This window comes from Macrotis lagotis, chromosome 1 (assembly GCF_037893015.1).
Source record: "Macrotis lagotis isolate mMagLag1 chromosome 1, bilby.v1.9.chrom.fasta, whole genome shotgun sequence".
NCBI lineage: Eukaryota > Metazoa > Chordata > Mammalia > Peramelemorphia > Peramelidae > Macrotis > Macrotis lagotis.
In genome coordinates, this window is record NC_133658.1 from 128,185,150 (window position 1) to 128,210,013 (window position 24,864).

The following is a 24,864-nucleotide window of genomic DNA, read 5'->3' on the forward strand; positions in this document are numbered from 1 at the left end:
AGACCCCATTTACCCCAGAGGTGACAGGTTTGCTATAGAAGCTCAGAGTCCAAATTGTAACCCTTGGATCTGATGCATTAGAGTAGCTTCTGGCAGTTGGTGGAACCTTTAAGAAGAAAAGGTCAGCTGTCTACCATGGACAGCTCCTCTGTATCCTCACTTCCTCACTATCCTCTGAATGTTGCTTTTGAGGATAGACTATATCTTCTCAGTAGAGTATTAACTATATCTTCTTGATCTTTTCACATTGAAAATTAAACTTAACAAAGTGCATACATAAACCTGTCCCTTGATATCAGACTGTCAGGACATCTTTACTTAATTGTCTTCTATTCTAACCCCTACTAAATTTGTCATTGTAAGAAAAGCCAAAATATACAACTCTCCTTCCTCTCAAAGGTTTTGCACTTGTGTTGGGCAGATATAACATTTCTTCAATCAATCCCCAAGCACTTATTAAGCATCTATAATATGTCAGGCAACCAACTAAATTCTGGAATATATGTACCCAAGAATGAATTAATTACACTTATATTTTTGAGAGATATATGCATATAAATATATATATATACATATATATATATTTGTTACATAGTGAATAAATGCAAGTATATATACACAGTAGTTAGAGAAGGAGGACACTAGCAGTCTAGCGGGAGAAGGAAAACTTTCTTGTAGAAGTTAATACCTTAGCTATTGTCTCAAAGGAAGTGAAGCAGAGTGAAGAAGAGGGTAATTGGGCATGGGGGATAGCTAATCCAAAGGCATGAAGATAGGAGATGGTGTAACATGTGAGGGACAGTGAGAAGGTTAGTTTGGGTGTACTACAAAGTGCAGAAAGAGTGCTCTAATGTCCAGTGAAGTTGAAAAAATAAATTGGAGCCAGACTGTGTAGGGCTTTAAAAGTGAAACAGGTATTTTTATCCTGAGAAAATAGAAAATCACTAGAAATAATGGAATAGAAGAGTCACTTGGTCAGATCTGTGCTTGAGAAAAATTATTTGGTAAACATGTATAGGATGATGAAGTAGGACAATCAGATGGCACAGTGGATAGAACACCAGGCCTGGAGTCAGGAAGAGTTATCTTCCCAAGGTCATCCGACCTTAGATCTATATGATTCTGGGCAACCCTATTTGCCTCAGTTTCCTCATCTGTAAAATGAGCTGGAGAAGGAAATGGCAAAGCAGCCCAGTATTTTTTGTCAAGAAAACTCCAAATAGGATCACAAGGAATTGGACATGACTTATACGATTTTTTTTTTATTATTACAGTGAGTTATTGCAGTGATATGGAAGGGGGGGGAGGCAAGGGGGAATGAAGGAAACTTCATTTTCATCAAAGGTGGCTAGGAGAGGAAACAGCATATATACTCATTGGGATATAGACATCTAGAGTAAGAAGGAGAGAAGGGGGATGGGGGAAGGGGGGGATGTGAGTGATGGAGGAGATGGTGGACCATGGGAGGAGAGTGGTCAGATATAACACATTTTCTTTTTTACTTCTTGCAAGGGGCTGGGATTGGATGGCCTGTCCGGGACCATAGGGCAAGGTGGATGCTGGGCCTAAGGGGTGGTATGTGGGCTCAGGGCCTCTTGGCCCCAGGGCCGGGGATCTGTTTGCTGTGCCACTCAGCTACCCTATAGTACATTTAAGGAGAGGGACAGAGTGAAAGGAAAGAGAAAATATAGTATATGGTAGTAGGGAAGTACGAATGGAGGGAGTTGCGATTAGCAATGACACTGGTGGAAAAATATGGAAGTAGCTATTGTGATGGACTTACCATAAAGAATGTGATCCACCCATGACAGAGCTGGAGGTGTTGGAACACAGACTGAAACATTTGTTATTATTATTGGGTTTTGGGGCGGGGAAGTTGCAGGGCAAATGGGGTTGGGTGGCTTGCCCAGGGCCACACAGCTGGGTGATTGTTGGGTGTCTGAGGCTGGATTTAGACCTGGGTGTTCCTGGCTCCAGGGCCAGTGCTCTGTCTGCTGCATCACCTGGCCGCCCCTACTACTGTTATTATTATTATTTTATTTTATTTGGGGGTTTGTTTGGTTTTTTTTTTTTTGGCAGGGCAATGGGGTTGGGTGGCTTGCCCAGGGCCACACAGCTGGGTGATTGTTGGGTGTCTGGGGCCTGATTTGGACTCAGATGCTTCTGGCTCCAGGGCCAATGCTGCATCCACTGCACCACCTGGCTGCTGCTATTATTATTATTATTATTATTATTATCATTATTATTATTATTAATTTTATTTTTTCTCTTTCCTTTACTTTATTGCTCATGTGGGTCTATATTTTTTGCAGGGAGGGGGTATTATGTTTACTCTTAAACAAGAATATTTTAGTCATGTATAAAAAATAGTACAAAAATAAGAATAAATAAATAAAAAAATAAAAAAGAAGTGCATACTTCAAATTCAATTAAAAAAAAGAATTGGACATGACTGAAACAACTGAACAACAACAGATTATGATAGAGGGACCTATACATATGAAACAATTACAAGCAGCTTCATCATCCATCAAAGTACGAGGCACTAGGGGAATTACAAAGATAAGGTAAGACTTTGCCTTCAAGGACCTTAGTTCATAGCTGGAGATATAAGGTACATATCAAACTCCAAAACTGAACATCTTAGACAAGAGTACTATGGAAACTCACTGGAAACAGTCATTTTTGATTTGTGGCATCAGGGAACTCTATTCATAGTAGAGGTGTAATATTCCAGGTATAGGGAATAAAATGGAATGAATGATGGGAAGTCTACTTTGGTGTGGAGCATTGTTATATGAAGAGCATCTAATCCAAACATAAGAATATTGAGATCCAAAGCAGAAAGTTTATTCTCTTTGAATCTCCGTTTTCTAATTTGTAGCACTAAAAATCTTTAGTTTAGTGCTATAAAATCTTCTAGACTCTTAAGGATCAACTCTTCTACAACACTGGTTCTCAAAATGTTGGCCCTGAGACCCTTTCAGATAATCATTGAGGTCAAATTATTATTTTTAAAATTTATTTATTTAAGGCAATTTTTTAAGTGACTTGTCCAAGGTCACACAGCTAGGCAATTATTAAGTGTCTGAGACCAGATTTGAATTCAGGTCCTCCTGACTCCAAGGCCAATGCTGTATCCACTGTGCTACCTAGCTGCCCTGAGATCAAATTATTGAGCTCAAAATTATTTTTACAATAACCCTAAGACATCTTAATTTCTAATATGCTAAATATCAGTAGATAAAATTCACATAAACAAAAGCTCTTTGGGGGAAAGAGTCCTCGAGATGCTAAAAGCCTTGAGAGGCCAAAAAAGTTTGAGAACTTCTGAACTACAAGAAACCCTTCTACCTCTAACATTCTCTTAGAGAAGTCTGAGATGAGTGGTAGCAGATTAGGGAAGACCTTACCAAGGCAAAGAGTAGGCACTATAGTTCTAAGCAGTAAGTGATGGTAGGATGTGAAGAGACCTGTCCATTAGGAATATTCATCTTGTAGAAAAATAAAGGATGATTTGAACACAGGAGAACATACAACATGGAGAGAATAATTGGAAGAGTATCAGAGTAGCAAGAGAAAATGGTGACTTGTACCAGTTAGCAATATTTTGGCAAATTGTGTAAACCATCCTAGGGAAAATTTATTTTAGGTGGAGGTTGCCAGCATAGACTTCATGGAGATGTTGGGCTTGAGCTGTTCCTTGAAAGGTGGGGTTGTCTTTCACAATACTTCCCATCACTCCACTTAGTCAAAAGCAACTGATTTTGGCAGATTATTGTGGAGTAATGTGTGTCTAAGACTGACCCATTGTTTTAAGTTGGGTTTCCCATCAGTCAATAAGCATTGAACACCTCCTGTGTACCACTGTGCTGAGTGCTGGGAATACAAAAAGAAGCAAAAGGCAGTCCTTGCCCTCAAGTAGCTTATGTACTAATGGGAGAGACAACATGCAAATGAATTTATATAAAGCAAGCTATCTATAGGATAAATAGGAAGTAATTAACAGAGTAAATATACTAGAATTACTATCTTGTGTTCACAACCTCTTCCCTAACCCATACCTGAATCTCTACTTTCACACAGAACTTTTGAATTAATTATTTCTAATTAAGCTATTCATTAGAGATTGATTTATGCATAAGACTTCTGGTTTTAAAATTTTAAATCATATAGCCCTTTGCTCATCTGCTAAAGTTCTCCAATGATTCATGATGGATTGGAAGATTAACCTTGGGTTCTGCTCTAAGGAGATTTGACCAAATGTGGGCCAAAGAATGGATTATATGGCTGTCACTTGAGGACCTTAGCTCAGTTCTGAGAGCTTCATCCCAAAGTTATCTACAGGATAATAGTTTTTTGCTGCAGAAGTTTTTGAAGACTATCCACTAAGTCAAAGAGAGAGTATGTAGTCTCTATTGGTGAAACCATGGATGTTTAGAGTATTGAGTTAAGTCATTAACAAATGGATTGAAATATGCACATTGACTTAGTCAACCTCTATTCTTCTCAAAAAGAGATTCTAGGATGATGAAATTAGGTGAGTATAGTTCAGAGAAAAAAGATTTGGATGGTCCTGGAGCATGATGCCATCAGGATAGGTTATCCTAGCAAATAGTGCTTCTTCAGTATAAGCAGAAGCAGATCTTCATGTCAGCTGGTCAGGGCAACTTCTCCCCTGGATAGCCTAGAAGATGCATTGACTCATTCTGACTCATCAGCCCTCCTGTTTCTAGACTTTGTAAAGGATTTTCACTCTTTTATTTTCTTTTTATTATTATATACCCACTGAGAAAGTGTGACATGATAAAAAGAGGTCATAGGATAAGAAGTAAATCTAAGTCCTGGCTACTGTGCTCAGTGCTGTAGGGGAAACAACAATGCAGATAGGGCATAGAATTTCCCTTCATGGAGACAAGGCATCAATACTGAAAAAAATAAATAACATTGTAAAGCATATCTCCAGTTGACTTATGAGATAAATTAATGATATCAGAAGTGGTCACAGTGGGCTTAGGGCTCTTCAGGGTTCTTTGGGGTCTTTAAGGGAAGTAGTCTGGCTTTGTGAAAAGAGCACTGGCTTTGGGATTAGAACCTGTATTTAATTTCTAGCTCAGACACTTTCTTGCTGAGGAGACAGCATAAAGTCATATAATCTTTCTGTGTCTCACTTTCCCCCATTATAAATTGGGGCTAATAATTCTTGTACCATGTACTTTGTGAGCTTGCTCTTATACCTAGTGATCCTCAACTTGCTCTAGCAATGGGCCCTTTTTGTTCAGCTTCATTTACTTTTTATTTTCATAACCAGTAATAACCCTGACTTAAAGATTATTTTCTGGGCTTCCTATTTTGAGAGGGTTGTTTTCCAGTGGTGCAGAAAGAGAAGGCTTACTCTTATCAATAAACTGTTCCTAAATCTCCCCTAAGATGATTTACTGTTAGGAAAACTTCCTTTAAAACAGATTATCCTCCCTCCCCCCTACCTCCCCCATTGTGTAAGAAGCCTGTTGGTCCTACCAAAGGGTGACCCTTCCTGACCTTGTCTCAAGGCCAGTTTTATTCCATAACTCACTGTCTACCAACCATAGTTGTCTGACTCCACATATCATTTCTTCTTCTACTTACTTTTTTTTAACCTTTGATTTAGATGATTTGCCAACCTGATTTCTTCTCTTATTAACCAAGGATCTATATGAATCATATATCATCTCTTCATCCAAGATCCAATCTGTAAAATTAGTATAATAACACTTATATTTACTTGTTTTGATGAAAGCACTTTGTAATTATTAAAAAAAGGAGTAGCTATTATTCAGTCCAAAAATTTCATCTTTCTTTATTCCTTTGCTGTTCCCATATCTCTTTACTCTGACTCTCCATCTCTCTAAACATGGGGTTTTCACCTGGTTTACTGGTTCTTGAGTCCTGAGTTTGATTTGGTTTTATTTTTTAATTTCATTAATCTATTCCAAGTCTCAGATTTCATTTATCAAGATGATGATCAATAACAGCTAGCATTAGCATTAAGGTTTGCAAAAATATTTGCAAATATTATCTCATTTTCTTCCCACACACCTCTGGGAGTTATGTGCTGTCATCATCATCATCATTATTATTATTATTATTATTATTATTCTCAATTTACAGATAAGGAAACTGAGGTATACAGAAGTCAAGTCACATAACTAGCTAACCCGGGCCACATAACTAGCTAGCAAGTAATCTGAAGCTACTTTTGAACTCAGATCTTTCTGAATCCAGATCCAGCTTTTCATCCAATGCAACACTTAACTGTCTAAACAGTTCTTGGCCTCATTCAGTACTATGAAGGTAGAAGTGTTTATAGAATGGGCCAATATGTGAGAAGGTACAAAGAGATCTTTTTGAGATGATTGATGGTAAAGGAAAATCATCTTCAAGGACTGAAGTTAGACTTCTACACAAAACTGATAGTGATAACGTGTACTGTTTCCCTTATGATATGGAGATCTTTATGAAGAATAATGCTCATTCTTGCATGCCTCCTACAACATGGTAGAAAGACCTCACAGTTTGAATTTAGTCATAGGAAGTCCAATCATAGCTATGCCCTTATTTAGTGCTGTGATCCTAAGCAGGCCCATCACTGAACTTCAGTGATTCAATTTCTTGGTTTGTCAAATGGCAGTCAAATGGTTTAGTTGAAATGAAGATAGAATGAGCTCCTCAGTGAAAACTTTTTCAATAGCACTCAGTGCTTTATAAGTGTTAAATTGTCATTGCTGTTATTAGTTATTTTAGAATCTGAAGAAGCTACAATTTTACCTTTTTGGGCAGCCCCTTAGAAGGGCTTTCTTAGACAATCTTCACTGATGTAGCTTCATAATTCATCATTTGTTGACCAACTTTTAGGTGGTGAGATTCCTTCAGCTTAACACCACTAGCTCTCCTGGACAGCTAGTTGGCAGAGTCAATAGAGCACTGGCCTTGGGGTCAGGAGGACAGGAGTTTGAGTTCATCCTCAGTCACTTGCCACTTATTGTGTGACCTTGGGCAAGTCACTTAACCCTGATCACCTCATATCCAGGACCACCTCTGGTCATCTTGATTCAAATCTGGCCACCAGACCCAGATGGCACCAGAGGAGAAAGTGAGACTGGTGACTGAGCACAGCACCCCCCTCACTCAGATTCAATTCATGTGCTTGTCCTGGAATCACCTCCCCGATGAATGAAAAGAATGAAAGACACCCCCAGTCCTCAAATGATGGACATTCAGTTTATAATAAGGCCATCATCAGATTCTTTCCATCTTAGTAAGACCTATTAGAGCTTGTGCTCTGTTGCCATATGTTCCAAGAAACTAGAATTGTTTCCATGACCCACATAAGTACTATAATAGCACATTAACAAAAGGTTTGTGTTATTTTTAATAATAATTTAATATTTAATAATATGTCACTTGGACTACCAATGCAATCCATGACTTTGAGTCTAACCTATGGTACACTGAAAAAAGTATTGGATTTGGAATCAGAAATTTAAATCCTGAATTTGAAACCTGGCTCAATTTATTATTCCTTGCAGGCAAGTCCCTTCAACTCTATAAACATTTATTAATAGTCCACCACTCACAGAACATTAGGGTTAAGTGGGGCCTGGAGATAAGAGCACTTAAATTTTCCCATCGGGATAAAGTATGAACATAGAGGGGAAAAAATACAATTTGGAAGAAATTTGAAGTGATAGAGAACTTGTAATGATCAGAGAGATTGAGAAAATATTTGTGGAGTAGGTGGCATCATTTTGACTGGTGCGCAGGATACAAGATATGTGAAGGGGAATACTGTGAAATAAGGCTAGAAAGAAGGCAGACTGGAGACAGGTTTTGGAAAGCTAAACTGATCTGAGTAGCACTGCAGAACCAAGGGAGGTTTTTTTAGTTCTCTGACCCTAAGTTGGTTTTTCTGTCAAATGAGGGAGATGGATTAGATGATTGAGAAAGTTCTCTTCCTATTCTGTCTCTTATGTGCTGATTTGATGAGCGGCAAGTGGGTGTTTTCCCAGGACTTCAGTCTCTCTGAACTAGATTAGGCATAACTTTGGGGGCACCATACCTGGGTCAAGCTCATGCTCATCGTCTTGTCTTGCTGGTCCCCCAGTTCCAGGTGATGCACCAGGGAGTTCAGCAACCAGCAATTGTTCAGTTGCCTGGGCCACTCCCAGGAGCCCCCCAGCCGCTGATGCAGAACTTCTACCAGCAGCAGCAGCAGCAGCAGCTGCTGAAGGCTCAGCAGGCCGTGCTGCAGCAGAAGACAGCTGTGGCAACGGGACAGCCGAAGCAGCAGGCTCCCTCCCAAGCACAGCCCCAGGCGCCACCAGCTGCAGTCCCACAGCCAACCCCTGCCCAGGAGCCCATGGTAAGAATCGACCTGGGCTGAGAAACAAAAGCAGAGGAGAATGGAGCATGCAGTGAGGGCTAGGGGAAGGGCAAGAAAGAGGCAGAAGCATCTGGTGAGTGGGGGATGATCTGGCCTGGGAGTTGGGAGACCTGGGCTATGGACTCTCATACCTCCAGGGGTTCTGGTTGTCCTTAAGGCTGAGGCAGGTGCCTGCCTTTAGAGAGATGATAGTTGTTGTCCTGTTCTGTGGTCCCATTTGAGGAGCAGAATGTTGGGCAGGCTTTCAAGGTAGGGTCTCCAGGGCTAGGGGGCTTCTTAGAGGAGCCATAAGAATGAAGGGGATGATTCTTATTTATCACTCTAAAATAGCTTACATCCCCCACTTTGAGAGCTTTCTTTTCCCCCACAACACACTGATAAGATAGATACTGACCCCATTTTACAGAGGAGAAACTGAGTCTCAAGGTTAAGTGACCTGTCATATAATTAAAATTGGTTGCAGAGGAGGGACTCAAATTGAGTCTTCTTTGTACCACCCAGACTGTCAGTTGCAGTGGCAAGGTGAACCTGCTGCCTCTATTGGTGTCTCTATTTGGAAATCAAGACTCCAGTAAAGCAGGGCTATTTTTCTTCAGGAAAGGAACTCAATGGGACCCCCCTTTTCTCTTACAATGCATGAACCTTGTGCTGGAAGTGTTTTTTTCTCCCTGCCTCAGAAGTTACCAATCAAGCCTTTTAATAGCAAGGAGAGGTCAGCTTAACAAGAAACCTCCTTACAAGGGCCTTTTTGGGGCCCAGAGTCTCTAGGATTTAGACAAAAGCTTGTAGCAACTGAGCATCCAGCCGCCCAATTGAGAAGATTCTGTAGAATCTGTAGATTCAAGTTCTTGAGTCTTTCTGCTAGCCAAAGTATTTTAGCATCACGATGCTAAAGAAAAGAAAGGGCACATGATGTAACCAAAAGGACATTGGATTTGTATGGAGAGGACCTGGTTTTACATACTGAATCTGATAACTTAATACTTGCATGATCTCTGGGTGATAACTCTGTCTCTAGAAATTGAGGCCATTAGCAATTATCTAACTTGAACATTTGTTGTGAATGTATCCACCTTGCCATGGTGTAATCTAACTCCAAAAAAATTGGCAACAGTATATTTGAAAATTCTTAATATAGAAGGAGAATCACTTTAACAAAAAGAATAGGGCAGGGGCAACTAAGTGGCGTAGTGGATAAAGCACTGGCCCTGGAGTCAGGAGTACCTGGGTTCAAATCCGGTCTCAGACACTTAATAATTACCTAGCTATGTGGCCTTGGGCAAGCTACTTAACCCCATTTGCCTTGCAAAAACCTAACAAAAAAAATAATAAGAATAGGGCAGCCAAGTCTTTCTGATTCCAATCCTATCTCAGAAACTTAACTTCTAGCTGTGTCACCCTGAACACTAAGTCTTCATTTCCCTCAACATCTTTCTTCATAAGCATCTGCCTCATAAGCACTATTGTGCTAGGTAACACTTGCAAATCTCAAATTCCTACAGAAATGTTAGGTATCATCATCATTATTATTTTCATTATCTTCTGTTTCAAATAGGTTATTGAAATTAAAATAGGTTAAATCATGATTCTGGTCCAGGGGAAAAGGATAAGAGATAATTGAACATAAAAGATTTTTGACCAAATTGTAACCTTTAAATGATTGTAAAGTATTTCCTTTCAACAACCTGGTGATGTTCCTATTTCATGATTAAGAAAATTAAGTCCCCCAGAGGTGATATCACAGCTAGTAAAGAAAAAGCCAAGCTTTGAATCTAGGTTTCCTAATCTCTAAAGTTGAAACAGTAAAGATCATGTCAGGAATGGAATGTGGAGTCATATGACTATAAATGGTAAATTGAAGGTTATGGAATAAAATGGGCCCTAGAAACTTGGGTCAAGGCCAAGAAGTCCATGCCTTGTAGTATGTGGAAGTCAATGAGACTTCTTACTGCATGAATGTGTCTGACTATTGAAAAGAAGCCTTCCTAACAATAACTACTACAACTAGTGATGTAGAGACTGATTCAATGCTCTTTGTAGACTCTTTCAACTCTAAAACCCATTATATAACTAGGAAAAACATTTTTAACACAGAACTCTGCGGTATCTCTCTCATTAAAAGTCTAACTCATAAAGAGAAGTGGAGATGAGCAATAAAGCAAACTTTTGTGAGAGCTAATTTCTAGTAGTTCTTGGCCATCCATGTCTGCCCTTAAGTTGTTTTCAAAATCCATAAGGAGTCCTTCTCCAGTGCCTCATTTGTGGTATGTAGATGACTCTGGATTCTTACAGATTCTGTCAGCAGATTCACAGACTCTAATTGGAACAGCTGCAAGGATGGACTATGTTTCTGTCCCCTCTGAGCCCCAGTCTCATCATGTTCAGAGAAGTGTATCTCTATGGTGGACCCTTGGAGACAACAAATTGTGAAGCTATAGTAACTCACAATCTATCTAGATAGATGTGCTGGTTTTGGATTCTTCATAGATAAGAGAATAGTAACCATGCTGATGAAATTATGGATCTTTGAAGACTGAAGTAAATTGCTTTGAAAGGGAGCTCACCCAGATATGTATTCTATGCCTTTACCCTTTCCTTGGCAAAACATGTATGTGGCTTTCCTGCAGAAGTATGAAAATGGACAGATTCCTTTATTAATGAAGAAAATGTCATTGCAAGAACTGATTATAAGTACAGAATCAGAAACTAGTGGAGCTGGAAGGAACTTTAGAGATCTAGTTACTCCAATCCCCTCATTTTGCAAATGTAAGGAAAAAAATGGAATTCTGAGAAGGAAAGTGACTTTCCCAAGTTTCACACAGCTAGTTAAAGTTTGAACCAAAATTAGAACCAAGTTCTCATGATTTCCCATTACAAAGCTCTTCCCACTACCAGTCATCTCTGCAGTATTTGAAAGTTCAACAGAGGACATTTCTCACTACAATCCCATAAATTTTGCCCTTAGTCTTTCCTTCTTCATGGCTTCTCAATGTCAGGAATGGTGAGACATTTATCTCAACAATTTTTTTGATCCACATTGTATTGGCTATGGGTTATGAAGAATTACTTTGCCCCCTGCGGTGGTTAGGTGGCGTAGTAGATAGAGCACCTGGAGTCAGGAGTACCTGAGTTCAAATGTGGCCTCAGACACTTAATAATTACTTACCTGTGTGGCCTTGGGCAAGCCACTTAACCCCATTTGCCTTCAAAATACCTAAAAAAAGAAATACTTTGCCCTAGCTGCCAGATGACTTTATTGGAGTCTATAGAAGTCCTTCCTCTTGAGTATATAAAAGAGGACATGCTAGGCCAATGATAACTCCTTTCCATCTCCTTGTTCTATATGTGTTCAGCTCCAAAATATACTTCCTTTGTATATCTCCTGCTCCAGGTATGGCTCCCAACTTACTTACATGACTTTTGATGTTAAGCCAGTCATAGGGAGTTCCTTGTTGATTCTCAGAATCTCCAAAAGTTCTTTCATTTCCTCAGGAATGAAAGCCAGGTTCTGATATAACTTAATGTTATTAGGAGCTTTCTCCAGGAAGTTGTGTCTCCTTCACCCCCTAACTCCCCCAGAACAGAATGTAAGTTCCTTGTTTATATTTTAATTTTTTCATTTTCTTCCTATTCTCAGCATCTTGCACAGTTCCTTGCTTATTAACATTTAATGATTCAAACATCCCACTTAGAGAAGAGAGTTAGTAGTTCTTTTGTCATAACTACCTCTTTATTTGCATCCTAAATCCATTGAGTACTAGAGTCCACAGCTGCCCATCTGAACTGCTCCTTACCATAGCTGTGAGTGATAGGGTAGATCAGTTTATTTTTCCCCAAATATGACTTGCCCAGGGGTCTAAAGAAATCAAATCATATCTCCAGAATATCTCAAACAATGAGACACCTATCCCTGCAATCTCTTTTGTGAGTCTGGTCATCAGAACAAGTGATGGGCTCTGTGACATAGTGGATAACCGACCACCTGGCTCAGTCAAGTATCAAGCAATCTGTGGCCTTACTCCACATGGTGTTTCCCTGGCAAGAAAACAAAACCTGAATTTATCTAATTTATTGACTCACACGGTTCTAAATAGAATCTCTGCAGAACAGGTTTGTAGTATGTCGCAGAATGACTTAACTGTAATGCACAACAGAGGTCCATTACCCACCCTAATCCCCAGAAATTGAGGATTGTTCACCAGACTTCCCCCTCCTTTGACCAATCTTCAGCTGCCATTCCAACAAGCATCCAGAGTCTGTCCCATCTCTTTTGTTTATCATCATTACAACATTATGGTCATATCCAAACATAATGCTGAATAAGTCCAGTTCAGACTTTATGGAGCGGGTTCTCCTGTCATCCCAGCAATGGTCTCTCAGCACTTGTCCATCAGGTAGCAATGGATTGTCTTGACCAGCCCAACTGATTGGAATTCTTGTGGACTTCTCTGGGAGAGCTCCCCTACCCAGACATGTACACATGCAAATAGGTGCATGATGTAAATATAATACACACAAACATTGCATGTAAAGATGTATGTGCAGAAACATGACACACACATATATATGCAAACACTCACAGAGCTGTCCTATAGGTCTTATTTCTATCTCTTCTCCAAGGACTAATTCTCCCATGCATTTTGAGAGAAAATGCTTGCAAAAAATAATCTCCTCTAAAGTTCTAAAATAAGCTGGAGTCACCATGATGAAGTTGTAAATGGCAGAATACCTCAGGACAACTCTTTTCCCATCAGCTTAGCTTGTTTCTGGCTTGCACCATTTCTCTTGTATAGTTTTTTTTTCCCCAAACAAAATAATATTTGCAACTTAAGCACCTCTTTCCCACCTACCATTCTCTTAACACCTTTGTTCAAATGTCCTCTCATTCTCCAAATAAAAACCTAACATCATCAAGGCTTAAGTTCTTAGAAGTATTCAAATCTTCCTAGACTTTATATTTTTTAAACAACATTAAGATGTTTCTAGAGCAATTAAAATTTTATAAAATACTTTCTTCATATCAATGTAGTGAGCAATGGCTATTATTATCCCCATTATATAGATGAAGAAACTGAAGTCCTATGAAAAAGAAAGATCTAGCTCAACACATATAATAAGTAAGAGCTGGAATTTCAAGCCTTCTGACTACATGATCCATACTCCATGACACTATACCTCCCCTTCTAATCTGGCTGTGAATGCAAGGCTTCATCTAGGATAAGCCATGTCGATCTTAACCTTGGAAATCAGATCCCTTTGGCCTCACTATTACTTTCCTTTGTCAGCTTTATCTTATCACAGGTGATCTTCATGTCCCCCTTGCAATTGTGTTGGGAATGAATTACAAACTTCTTCCACATCCCTATTTGCCTATGGACAAACATTACTGGGAAGATGGATTTATTTTTTCCCCCCCAAGGCAATGGGATTAAGTGACTTGCCCAAGATCACAACTGTTAGGTAATTATTAAGTGTCTGAGGCTGGATTTGAATTCAGGGCCTCCTGACTCCAGGGCCAGTGCTCTATTCACTGTGCCACCTAGTTGCCCCCCAACCAATTTACTTTTGACCAGGAAAAGAAGGAGAGTAGGGGGGAGAATAACTGAAAAAAACAAAAACAAATAAAAAAAAGTCTCAGAACCAAGCTCTTTCTTAGTTTTAATCCAGTCCTGGACTGTGGTTTTCTTTGTGATCCCTAGAAAGTCATACCCATTAACTCCATCTACTCTTATATCTACTTCTGAATGCACACAAGGAACAGATGCATTTAAGAATAAAGAGAAAAGGCAGTAGTACTAAGAACTGATGAAACCCTAGAATGGGACCAGACTTAATTTTTAACTTTGATTTTCAGTAACCTTAGTCAAATCACAGGAAGTAGAATGAAAAGAGCCTTAGTGACCTGATCTTAACTAGCCATATGAACTTCTGCTATAGAGCAGAAGGGGGAACCTTTTTTTCTACCAAAGGCCATTTGGATATAACATCATTTACAGACTATATTTGATCAAAAATTTAATTAATACACCCCTATAAAGCTCATAGATTTGAATTTCAAGTTCTTCCTGCAGTTGTCTTGATATTGCCAGACCAATTCAGCCCTCAGGCCAGAGGTTCTTCACCCCTACCTTAGAGTCATATGGTATCCCCATTTTTCAGTTTCATAAGATGAGAGTACTTGTACTACCTACTTGATAGGGTTATTTTGAAGAAAGCACTTTATTAATCTTAAGACCCAGTAATGGGGCAGCTAGGTGGCATAGTGGATAGAGCACCAGCCCTGGAGTCAGGGAGGACTTGAGTTCAAATTTGGCCTTAGACACATAATTATCTACCTTGGGTACGAAACTTAACCCTATTGCCTTGTAAAACCAAAAAAAAATCAATTAGCAATATCATCATCATAATTATTATTAGTCTTCTCAATTCTGCTACCACTAATGATGTGTCTTTGGGTAAGTCACTTCACCTTTAAGTCTTCTCATCAATATGAAGAGTGGGGCAAAGAATATTGGACAGAGTTTTGGTGTCTAAACTCAGCTTTGCTGCTAACTAGTTCTGTGACCTGAACAAAGTCACATAATCTCTCTGAGCCTCAACTTCCTCCTCCCTAAAATGAGAGGGATGAACTAGATGATTTCAAAGACCCCTTCTTGTTCTAATATTCTTTGGTAGATCAAGAGAGTCATGATTTCATTGGTGTGACCACTCCCTTATGTAGATCACAATATTCCTATGCCTTAGTAGAGGGACCTTTGCATTTTCATGACAAAAAAAAAAGATCATCAACTGGGGATTGGGGGGAGGGGAAGACAGGCCTGGACACTTCCTGAGGTAAACCTTTTCACACTTAAGTTTTTTTTGGGGGGGGGAGTGGTCATCAGAGAACCAATACATTATCTACTGTGGTAGAAACTGGCTTGGATTTACACTCTGTTAGAATAGTTCATGGTGAACCTATAATATGATAAAGAATTCCAGGAGATTTTTAATGGAGGGTTTTAATTCTTTACTTTTGAGTAAAGCTGTAAAAATATGCTTCAAGAAATCTCCTGTCTGAACATAGCCTGTCCCTTGGGATCAATTCCAAACATGTTGAAATAGAGCAGGAAGGCTGATGACAGATAATGGATCACCTCAGGTCCTTAGATGTTGTGATTCTTTTTTGTTATTATTGATTTTATTAAACTATTTTTCTACAATGTGTAAAATGGAGAAAATAGATAAAGGTAAGTTGGATAACATTCACAAATGTTACTTTGAGCTCCTCAGAAGAAAATTATAGGTCTATGAAGGACATTAGATATAGTTGAGCCTTAGTTTTCATTTTTTAGAGTAGGATAAATGAGATTATGATTTAGCAAGACAGCAAATTATAGAGCCAGGGCTGCAACACAATGAGAATTAGTTGCCAGGCCCACAATAGTTTGACTTTTCTTCCATTTAACTGCTATCAGAATAGTATATTGGCTTATGAGGCCTTACTTCAAATCAACTTCATGGGACAGTGTATCTCTCTCTGTCTCTCTGTATCTTTTTATCCATGTGTACTTTCTATCTACATGTACGTAAAGTATTTTATTTTTTCCCAATTACATGTAAAGACAACTTCTAACATTCATTTAAAAAATTTTTTTTGAGTTTCAAATTTTCTTCCTCTCTCATTCTTCCCTTCCCCAAGATGGTAAGAAATTTAATATAAGTTATTTTTGTGCAGGCATATAAAGTGTTATAAAAGAAGAAACAGAATAAAAGGGAAAAAGCACAACAAAAGTATCCATCAGTTATTTCTCTGGATATGAATAGCATTTTTCAGTAACCAGTGTCTCCTGTGACATGGAATTGATTCCAAAGTTCTTAAGAGAGACCTTTAGAGTGTCCTTGTATTGCTTTTTCTGACCACCACATGAGCATTTGCATTGTGTGAGTTCTCCAAAAGATAGTCTTTTAGGCAAACCAAATATGACATTCAAACAACATGGTCAGCCCATCAGAGCTGTCTTCTCTGCAGAAGAGATTGAATGTTCCACAGCTTAACTTGAAAAAAGACCTCAGTGTCCAGTACCTTACCTTGCTGGGTGACCTTCAGAATCTTCCTAAAGCAATTCAAATGGAAATGATTCCATTTCCTGGCATGTTTCTGGTATATTGTCCAGGTTCCACAGGTTTAAAACAATCAGGTCAGCACCAGAGCTCTGTAGACCTTTAGTTTGGTAAGGCAGCCTAATACTTCTCTCCTACATTGATAGTTTTGAGGTAATTTGTATTTCTCTAATCTATAGTGAGTTGGAGCCTTTGTTTATATAACCTTAGATAGCTTTGATTTCTTCATCTGAAAATTGCTTCTTGATATCATATGACTATTTGTCAATTAGTGAAAAACTAACGTTTTTATAAATATGACTCAGTTCTTCATATATTTAAGAAATGAGGCCTTTATCAGACATACTTGCTATAAGATTTGTTTCCCAGCTTTCTGCTTTCCTTCCAGCCTTGGTTGCATTAGTTTTGTCCATTTTACACCTCTTGTTTGATCGTAAATTCTTCCCATCTCCATAGATCTTTTTTTTTAGTGATTTTTTTTTTTTTTTTAGTTTTTGCAAGGCAATGAGGTTAAGTGGCTTGCCCAAGGCCACACAGCTAGGTAATTAAGTGTCTGAGGTCGGATTTGAACTCAGGGACTTCTGACTCCAGGGCCAGTGCTCTATCCACTGTGTCACCTAGCTGCCCCCCATCTCCATAGATCTTACAGGTAAGCTATTCCTTGCTCAAGGAGCTTACATTCTAATAAGGACAATGATGTTTAATTAACTAGATACATACAAGATATATACTAGATGGATGTGAGAAATGATGTGAGAAGGGAAGGCACTGTACCTAGAGGATCAAAAAAAGTCTTGTCATAAAGCAGCTGAGTCACCCAGGTATATGCATGTATGTAAGCATACACATGCGCACAATGCATGCACACACACAAACACAAAAATTTGTGCATGCTTATAAACATCCTGGCAATTTTTTCAGAACTATTCCAGTGTAAGAATAAAGCATCTTAGAATTACAGGGTCACAGATTTAGAGCTATAAGGAACTATAGAGTTCATCTAGTCTGATTTTTTCATTTTACAGGTAGAGATCCTCATGCTTGAGGTCTCACAGCTAAATTCCGTATTTTAACTCAGGCCTTCTAATTGCAAAAACAGTACTCTATTCATTGTCTCAAGATAGCCTGGTGCAGTTCACTGAATGTTCTAGCCTTCCAATTTCCTTCAGAGCTCATCTTCAAGGATTATAAATTGGGATGGCAAAACCAAGGGTTGGATGTACTGAAATGAAAGTAGCAAGGATAGAATGCTGGGCCTGGAATCGGAAGGACCCAATTCAAATGCTGCCTTGGACACTTACTAGCTTATGTGAGTGACCCTGGGCAGATCTCTTAACCCTGGAGTAAGTCACTTAATCCATAGCATTATGAATAAATAATTATGGGTTATCAGCAGCTAAATGACACATTGGATAGAACATCAGCCTCAAAGTCTGAAGGATCTGATTGCCTCACATCCAGGGCTATCATCCGGATCCATTTCTGGCCACTGAATCCAGATGATTCTGGAGGAGAAAGTGAGGCTGGTGACTTAGCACAGTACCCTCTCACTCAAATCCAGTTCACATGCACGTCACAACCAGTAAGAAGTTCCTCATCTGTAAAATGAACTGGAGTAGGAAATAGCAAACCACTCTAATATCTCTGCCAAGAAAACCCCAAATAGGGTCATGAAGAGTATGATATAACTAAACTGAACAGCAATAAGAATACTTTCTTGGGAACCTAACAAATTTTAGATAAGATAGAGCCCCTTATAGAGCTTTTATAACTTTTTTTTTTGGACTTGGAGAATAAAAATGTTCAGCATTATCTTAGTCTCTATGTTATTATCATAGTTGTGAGCAATTCTCTTAATTGGTTTTTTACCTTGGGATCCTGCTTACCCTGTTCCTTCATTCTAATTCCAGCTGAAAGACTGCAGATAATTAGCTTAGCTCTCCTGACCTACTGTGTTTGTTTTCATTACCTTCTATCTCATATCAAAGAAATCTCATCTAACTTCCCATAGTCTTGTGTGGCAGCCCCATCTTGGAAGCAAAATGTACCTTAACAAATCACTTTACCTTCCTTTGCCTCAGTTTCTTCCCCTGTAAAGATGATCTTTAAAGTTCTTTCCAAATCTAACAGTCTATATTTTTATTTCCTGACTATAGTATTTATACTTTACACACATGTGCATTTATATACATATGTACACATGTGTTATGTATATGTACATACATATATACATGTGTGTTTTGATATGTACTTCTTGTCTCTATTAGAATATAACCTTGTGAGTAGGGATCATTTCATTCTTTGTTCTTATATTCCTTAGTCAGGGCCTGGCACATAATAAATATTTAATTAATGTTATGAAGTGAAATAGAACTTAATTTAATTTTTCTGGCTCTCAGTTTTCCCCATCTCCAAAACAGGGTTGAGCTGGATAGTCCTAAGGTCCCTCCCAACTCTAAATTATACAATAACTCCCCCAAAATTCAATACACACTTGTTACATGCAAGGTGATAGGACTACAAAGAAAAACCAAAAGTCCCTACTGTGATACAATCATTTGTGTGCCTATGATTAAGTTTTTATTCCTTCCTTGACCTGAATTTCTGTTGTTCAGTTTTGTATTACTTTTTTCCATGACCTCATTTGAGTTTTGTGACAAGTCTGTAGGCATAGTCCTTTTCCAATTCACTTTACAGTTGAGAAACTGAGGCACACAGGGTTACATAACTTGTCCAGAGTCACACAGCTAGTAAGGTTCCGAGACTGAATTTGGACTCAAATCTTCTTGACTCCTGCCTCAGCACTTTATCTACTGAGCCACCTAGTTGCCTCATCTGGCCCATAGTAGATTTTTAATAAATGCTAGTAGACTAACTGATTGTTCATGATTAACCCTGTAAAGCTTTCCTGAGAGGGTACACATTCATATGTCATTAAATGTCAGTCTCCATACCACATTTGATATTTTCAGAGCCCATTTATCCAATTTGGAGTGAATGGAGAAGGGGGGTGGCTCTGGAGGAGAAGAGAGGAGACTTCTTTTCCAAAGGTGACTGTTCAAGTTCTTGTGTCAGTTTTCATATGGTATTTTTCCTTCTTTTCCTTTTCTTCTTCATCTTCTCTTTTCTGAGCAGAAGCAAGCACCAATAAGACAACAAATAAAGGCTCAGACTACCCCACCCCCTGCCATCCAGGGGCAGAAGCTTGGTTCTCTTACTCCTCCATCATCCCCAAAAGCCCAGCGGGCTGGACACAGGAGAATCCTCAGTGATGTAACTCACAGCGCTGTTTTTGGAGTTCCTGCCAGCCAATCAACTCAGTTGCTCCAGGCAGCCGCAGCTGAAGCAAGCCTCAATAAATCCAAGTATGTGCTTCCTTTATTCTTCCTGTCTTCCTTTCAGCTATAGAGAGCAGGGATGGGGAATGGGACTTTTTTATTAATTAAAATATACCTTGCACATTGTATTTCTTCACAGACATTTTGAAAGTATTAAAAACCTTGCCTGAGTATGTGTTCCCCACATCAATATTGAACCAATTATGGAGTACTCAGTTTATTGAATGTAAGAAATATTAATTCATCATTCATTTTTCGGTCTACTCATTTTTTAAAATGAGGTTATTCAGTTTCCAGTTTGTTCGGGGTCTATATCTCCTTGGCCCAGTATTGCATATGACTTTTATTGCATTGTGATCTGAGAAAGATGTATTCACTAGTTTTGCCTTTCTGCAGTTGATCATTAGGTTTTTATGTTCTAGTACATGGTCAATTTTTGTATAAGTTCCATGTACTGCAGAGAAAAAGGTATATTCCTTTCTATCCCCATTCAGTTTACACCATAAGTCTACCATATCTAATTTTTCTAACAATCTATTTACCTTCCTAATTTCTTTCTTGTTTGTTTTACCATTCAATTTATCTAGATCTGATAGCAGGTTGAGGTCTCCCACTAGTAGAGTTTTGCTGTCTATGTCTTCCTGTAGTTCTTTCAGCTTCTCCTCTAAGAATTTGGGTGCTATCCCACTGGGTGCATAGATATTCAATATTGAAATGATTTTATTGTCTATGGTACCTTTTAGGAGGATAAAGTTTCCTTCCTTATCTCTTTTAATGCTATCTATTTTTGCTGCTGCTTTGTCTGAGATAAGGATTGCTACCCCTGCTTTTTTTACTTCAGCTGAAGCAAAATATATTTTGCTCCAACCTTTTACCTTTACTCTATATGTATCTATCTGCTTCAAATGAGTTTCTTGTAAGCAGCATATTGTAGGATTCTGGTTTTTAATTCACTCTGCTATTTGCTTACGTTTTAAGGGAGAGTTCATCCCATTCACATTCAAGGTTATGATTACTAATTCTTTATTGCCCTCTGTGCTATCTTCACTCTGTTTGTATTTTCCCCTCTTTCCCCCCCCCTTTATCCATATTCCCCAGTATTTTGTTTCTGAATACCACCCCCTTCAGTGTGTTTGCCCTCCTATATCACACCCTCCCCTTTCTTTCCCCTTTCCCTTTTCCCTTCCCTTCCTTTTGTTATTTCCCCCACTCCCCTTCCCTTTCTCTGTCCCCCCTCCCCTTTTCCCCTTTTAATACTTGAAAGGTTAGATGTTTTTTAAGTTAACTGAATATGTGTAGGTTGACTTTAAGCCAAGTCTGATGAGAAGAAGATTCAGGTGTTTCTCCTCTGCTCCCTTCTTCCCCTCTATTATCATAGGTTGTACCTTTTAGTGTAATGAGATTTGTCCCATTCAGTACCCTCCCTCCTCCCGTCTCTTTCCTGTCCCCCTTTTTAGGGAGGTAGTGTATTTTTTTAGATCATTTTATCTAAGTCATAGAAAATTCTGAGTGTCTGTCCCTTCTAGTTCAGTATATTCTATTGAATAGAGTCAAAATTCCTGAGAGTTATTAGAGTCTTTCTCCCAAGTGGGGTTAAAGCCAGTTACATCCCATTAGATATTAGTCTCATGTATAGGTCATGGATGTCCATCATTTCTGGCTAGGTGTATTCTCTCTGTTAGAGTTACATTCCTCAGGATTTATGAGAGTCTCTCCCCCCCCCCCCCCCCGCCCCATGCTGGGATCTAGCCAGTTTCAACTTACTGGATTGCATTTTTTGCTTTTTACTGCCCCCCCCCCCCCTTTTTTACCTTTTCATGTGTCTCTTGTGCCTCCTGTTTGATGTCCAAATTTTCTGTTTAGCCCTGGTCTTTTCATCAGAAATTGTTGGAATTATTCCATTTCATTAAATGTCCATCTTTTTCACTGGAAGAGAAGGCTCAGCTTTGCAGGAAAGTAGATTCCGTGCTCTTCGAAATATCTCGTTCCAGGCCCTTCGATCCCTTAAAGTTGATGCAGCCAGGTCCTGTGTGATCCATACTGTGGCTCCTTGATATTTAAATTGTTTCTTTCTGGCTGCTTGCAGGATTTTCTCTTTCATCTGATAGTGCTGGAGTTTGGCCACAACATTCCTTGGTGTTTTCATTTTAGAATCTTTTTCTGGTGGGGATCGATGTACTCTTTCAATAACTACTCTGCCCTCTGATTCCATGATATAAGGGCAGTTTTCCATCACTAGATCCTGTAATGTTAAGTCCAGGCTTTTTTTTCTCTTCAATGTTTTCAGGAAGTCCTATAATTTTCAGGTTGCCCCTCCTCTATCTATTCTTGAGGTCAGCGCTTTTGTTGATGAGGTATTTTACATTTGCTTCTATTTTTTTCTATTTTTTGATTTTGTTTAACTGACTCTTGCTGTCTCATGGAGTCATTAGTTTCTGTAGACTCCATTTCTTTTTTGGGGGGAGGAGTTTTCTTCATTAACCTTTTGCAACTCCTTTTTCCAATTGGTCAGTTCTACTTTTGAAAGAGCTTTCCGTTTGACCAATTGAGGTTTTGAGAGAATTAATTTCTTTTTGCATTTGCTTATTTGAGGATCAGAGAGATTTATTCTCCTTTTGTGTTTGTCCAATTGTACTTTCTAAGGTTTTGTTTTCTTGTTGCAAGGTATTAATTGTCTCTCCCAAATTTTTAATCTCCTTCCTTATTTCTTCAAGGAAGTCTTTCTGTGCTGGAGACCAGATTGTATTCTCCTCAGAGGTTCCAGGTCTCTCTGAGTTGTGGTCTTTCCCTTCCAGGAATTTTTCTATGGATCCACCTTTCTGCTGACCCTTCTTCATTATGCTAAGACCTTGAGTTGGGGGGGCTGGTTCACCTGGGTTTGGGATCGCCAAAGGCTTTACTGAGTGCAGTTTCTCTGGCTGGCCAGTAGGAGGTGCTGGTTGCTTTCTCTGGAGCGTCTGTGACCTTGCTTGGGAGGCCTTCTCCCTTTGCTTGAGGGAGGGAATTGGAGCTATTGAATTCTTTTGCCTTCAATCAATGGTGGGCTTTACCCTGGCCTGAGGTCATTCCTCACCTGGGCTGGTTCTTTTGCTCACACACCTGGGCCTGAGGTAGAAGTAGTTTGCAATTGCTTGTTTTGGAGGAGGCTTCAGTGCAATGGAGGCGTAGACTCAGAGTTTCTCAGACCGAAGGAGCCCAGAGATGGTGTCCGCAGCTCTCCTGCACCAGACCTCTCCCCACAGCCCCTTCCCCAAGCTCCAGGGGGACAGCACCAACACCAGCGCCTCTGCTTCCCCATGGACCCAAGCCCCTTTGGTTCAGCCCCACTGCTGATCCAACAGGTCCTGCTCTTGGGCCCTCAGACTCCTGGTTCCAATTCAGCTGTTAATCTGGCTGATCCAGGGCTGATCCTCCCTCTGAACCCAGACTCACCTGCTGGTTCTCAGCCAAGGCTGCTGCGGGAGACAAATCCTGAGGTAGATGTTTCTTCTCCTGGCTTTTCTTTCTGGGTTTTCCATCATTCATTTTTCAACAAACATTAAACCCATATTGTATACAGGGCACTGCACTGAAAGAGACAGATTTTGGAGAAAACTATGATCCTTTCCTTTCAATTTATTGGGGGGAGATAAGAGATAAACACAAATACCTAATACAAATGACAAGATATGAACATTAGAGAGTAGTGGAACAAAGTGCTACAAAGTATCTGAGTAGAAAGATTATTAGTAACCTTTGACTTCATATCCAAAGGGTATTTGAGGTTTGCCTTTGAAAAAGAGAGAGAAATTCAAGAGATGGACCAGAGAAGAAAAGAATAGATAGTTGTCAGAACAAAGAACTCATAGCAGGTTCTGGTGATGGGGGTCTAATTTGATTGGAACATAAAGTCACAATATGCGAATTGAGTAGTCAGTACAACCAGTAAGTGCTATGAATTCAGAGGAAGAGAGAGACGTCAGGGGATCCTGGGGACTAATATGTTGAACACCTACACTGAACAAGATGTCTGGCCTGAGGGAGATTAGAGACTCAAAGTAAGGCATCCTAACTTCATGGTGCTTACAATTTCTACCCTCGTGGGGTCTAACTATCTAGTGGAGAAGAAAAGACCCATTAAAGCCAGAGTATGAAAGTGCAATAAGATAAGGTACAAAGAACTTTGTTCTGAGATAGAAAATATTTCTATACGGAGAACTATGTCTCCATATGCACAAAGTTAAAATTTTTTCAGTCCAATTTCATCTAAATATGAATAAATTTTATTCATCAGAGCAATTAGGAGAAAATTCAGTGGAGCAGGACTGAAGAACTTTTTTTTTTGCAAGGCAATGGGGTTAAGTGGCTTGCCCAAGGCCACACAGCTAAGTAATTATTAAGTGTCTGAGGCCGGATTTGAACTCAAGTACTCCTCATTCCAGGGCCAGTGCTCTATCCACTGTGCCACCTAGCCGCCCCCTAAAGAACTTGATGTGCAGGAGATTTCTTCTCTTCCTCCCTCTTCTTTCCATGTATATGTGCTATGATAAAAGTCATTAAAGGCACTCCTCATAAGAGGCCTCCTTGACCTTTTAGCGTGAGGCTTATTTGACATGATGAAATCTCTTGACCTTGGGAATATCAGAGAATGGTGATTGGACCCAGATCTTTCCAGGCCAGAGATTAGAACCATCCCCAATGCTGCCGCAATTTCAATAACTCTTTTATGATGAGCTACTGACCAACTTTAAAGACTAAGTTGGTGAGTTAGATTATAAAGGTCAGAGACTAAATGTCCTTTTTCTAGCAAAAGCTGATAAAATGCTAGTGACTTCTTATAGAAATGTAGGTCAGTTGTTTCAGTCATGTCCAACTCTTTGTGTCCTCCACTTGGATTTTCTTGTCAAAATACTTCCGTAGTTTGCCATTTCCTTCCCCAGCTCATTTTACAAATGAGAAACTGGAGCAAACAGGGTTAGGTGACTTACCCAGGGTCACACAGCTAGTGGGGGGTCTAAGGCT

The 24,864-nt window shown here is 39.4% G+C and overlaps 1 protein-coding gene across 14 annotated transcripts in view; it reads left to right on the forward strand.

The window, feature by feature from the left end:
• Nucleotides 1–24,864, forward strand: part of AAK1 (AP2 associated kinase 1) — a 322,133-nt gene that overhangs the window by 238,261 nt on the left and 59,008 nt on the right. For 12 of the 14 annotated variants that reach the window (XM_074207796.1, XM_074207788.1, XM_074207856.1 and 9 more), the window contains 2 exons: nt 8,144–8,401; nt 19,661–19,890. In XM_074207796.1, the coding sequence (XP_074063897.1) occupies nt 8,144–8,401; nt 19,661–19,890 (488 nt within the window). The remainder of the gene's footprint in view (nt 1–8,143; nt 8,402–19,660; nt 19,891–24,864) is intronic. The other 2 variants (XM_074207814.1, XM_074207831.1) reach the window with 1 other exon arrangement.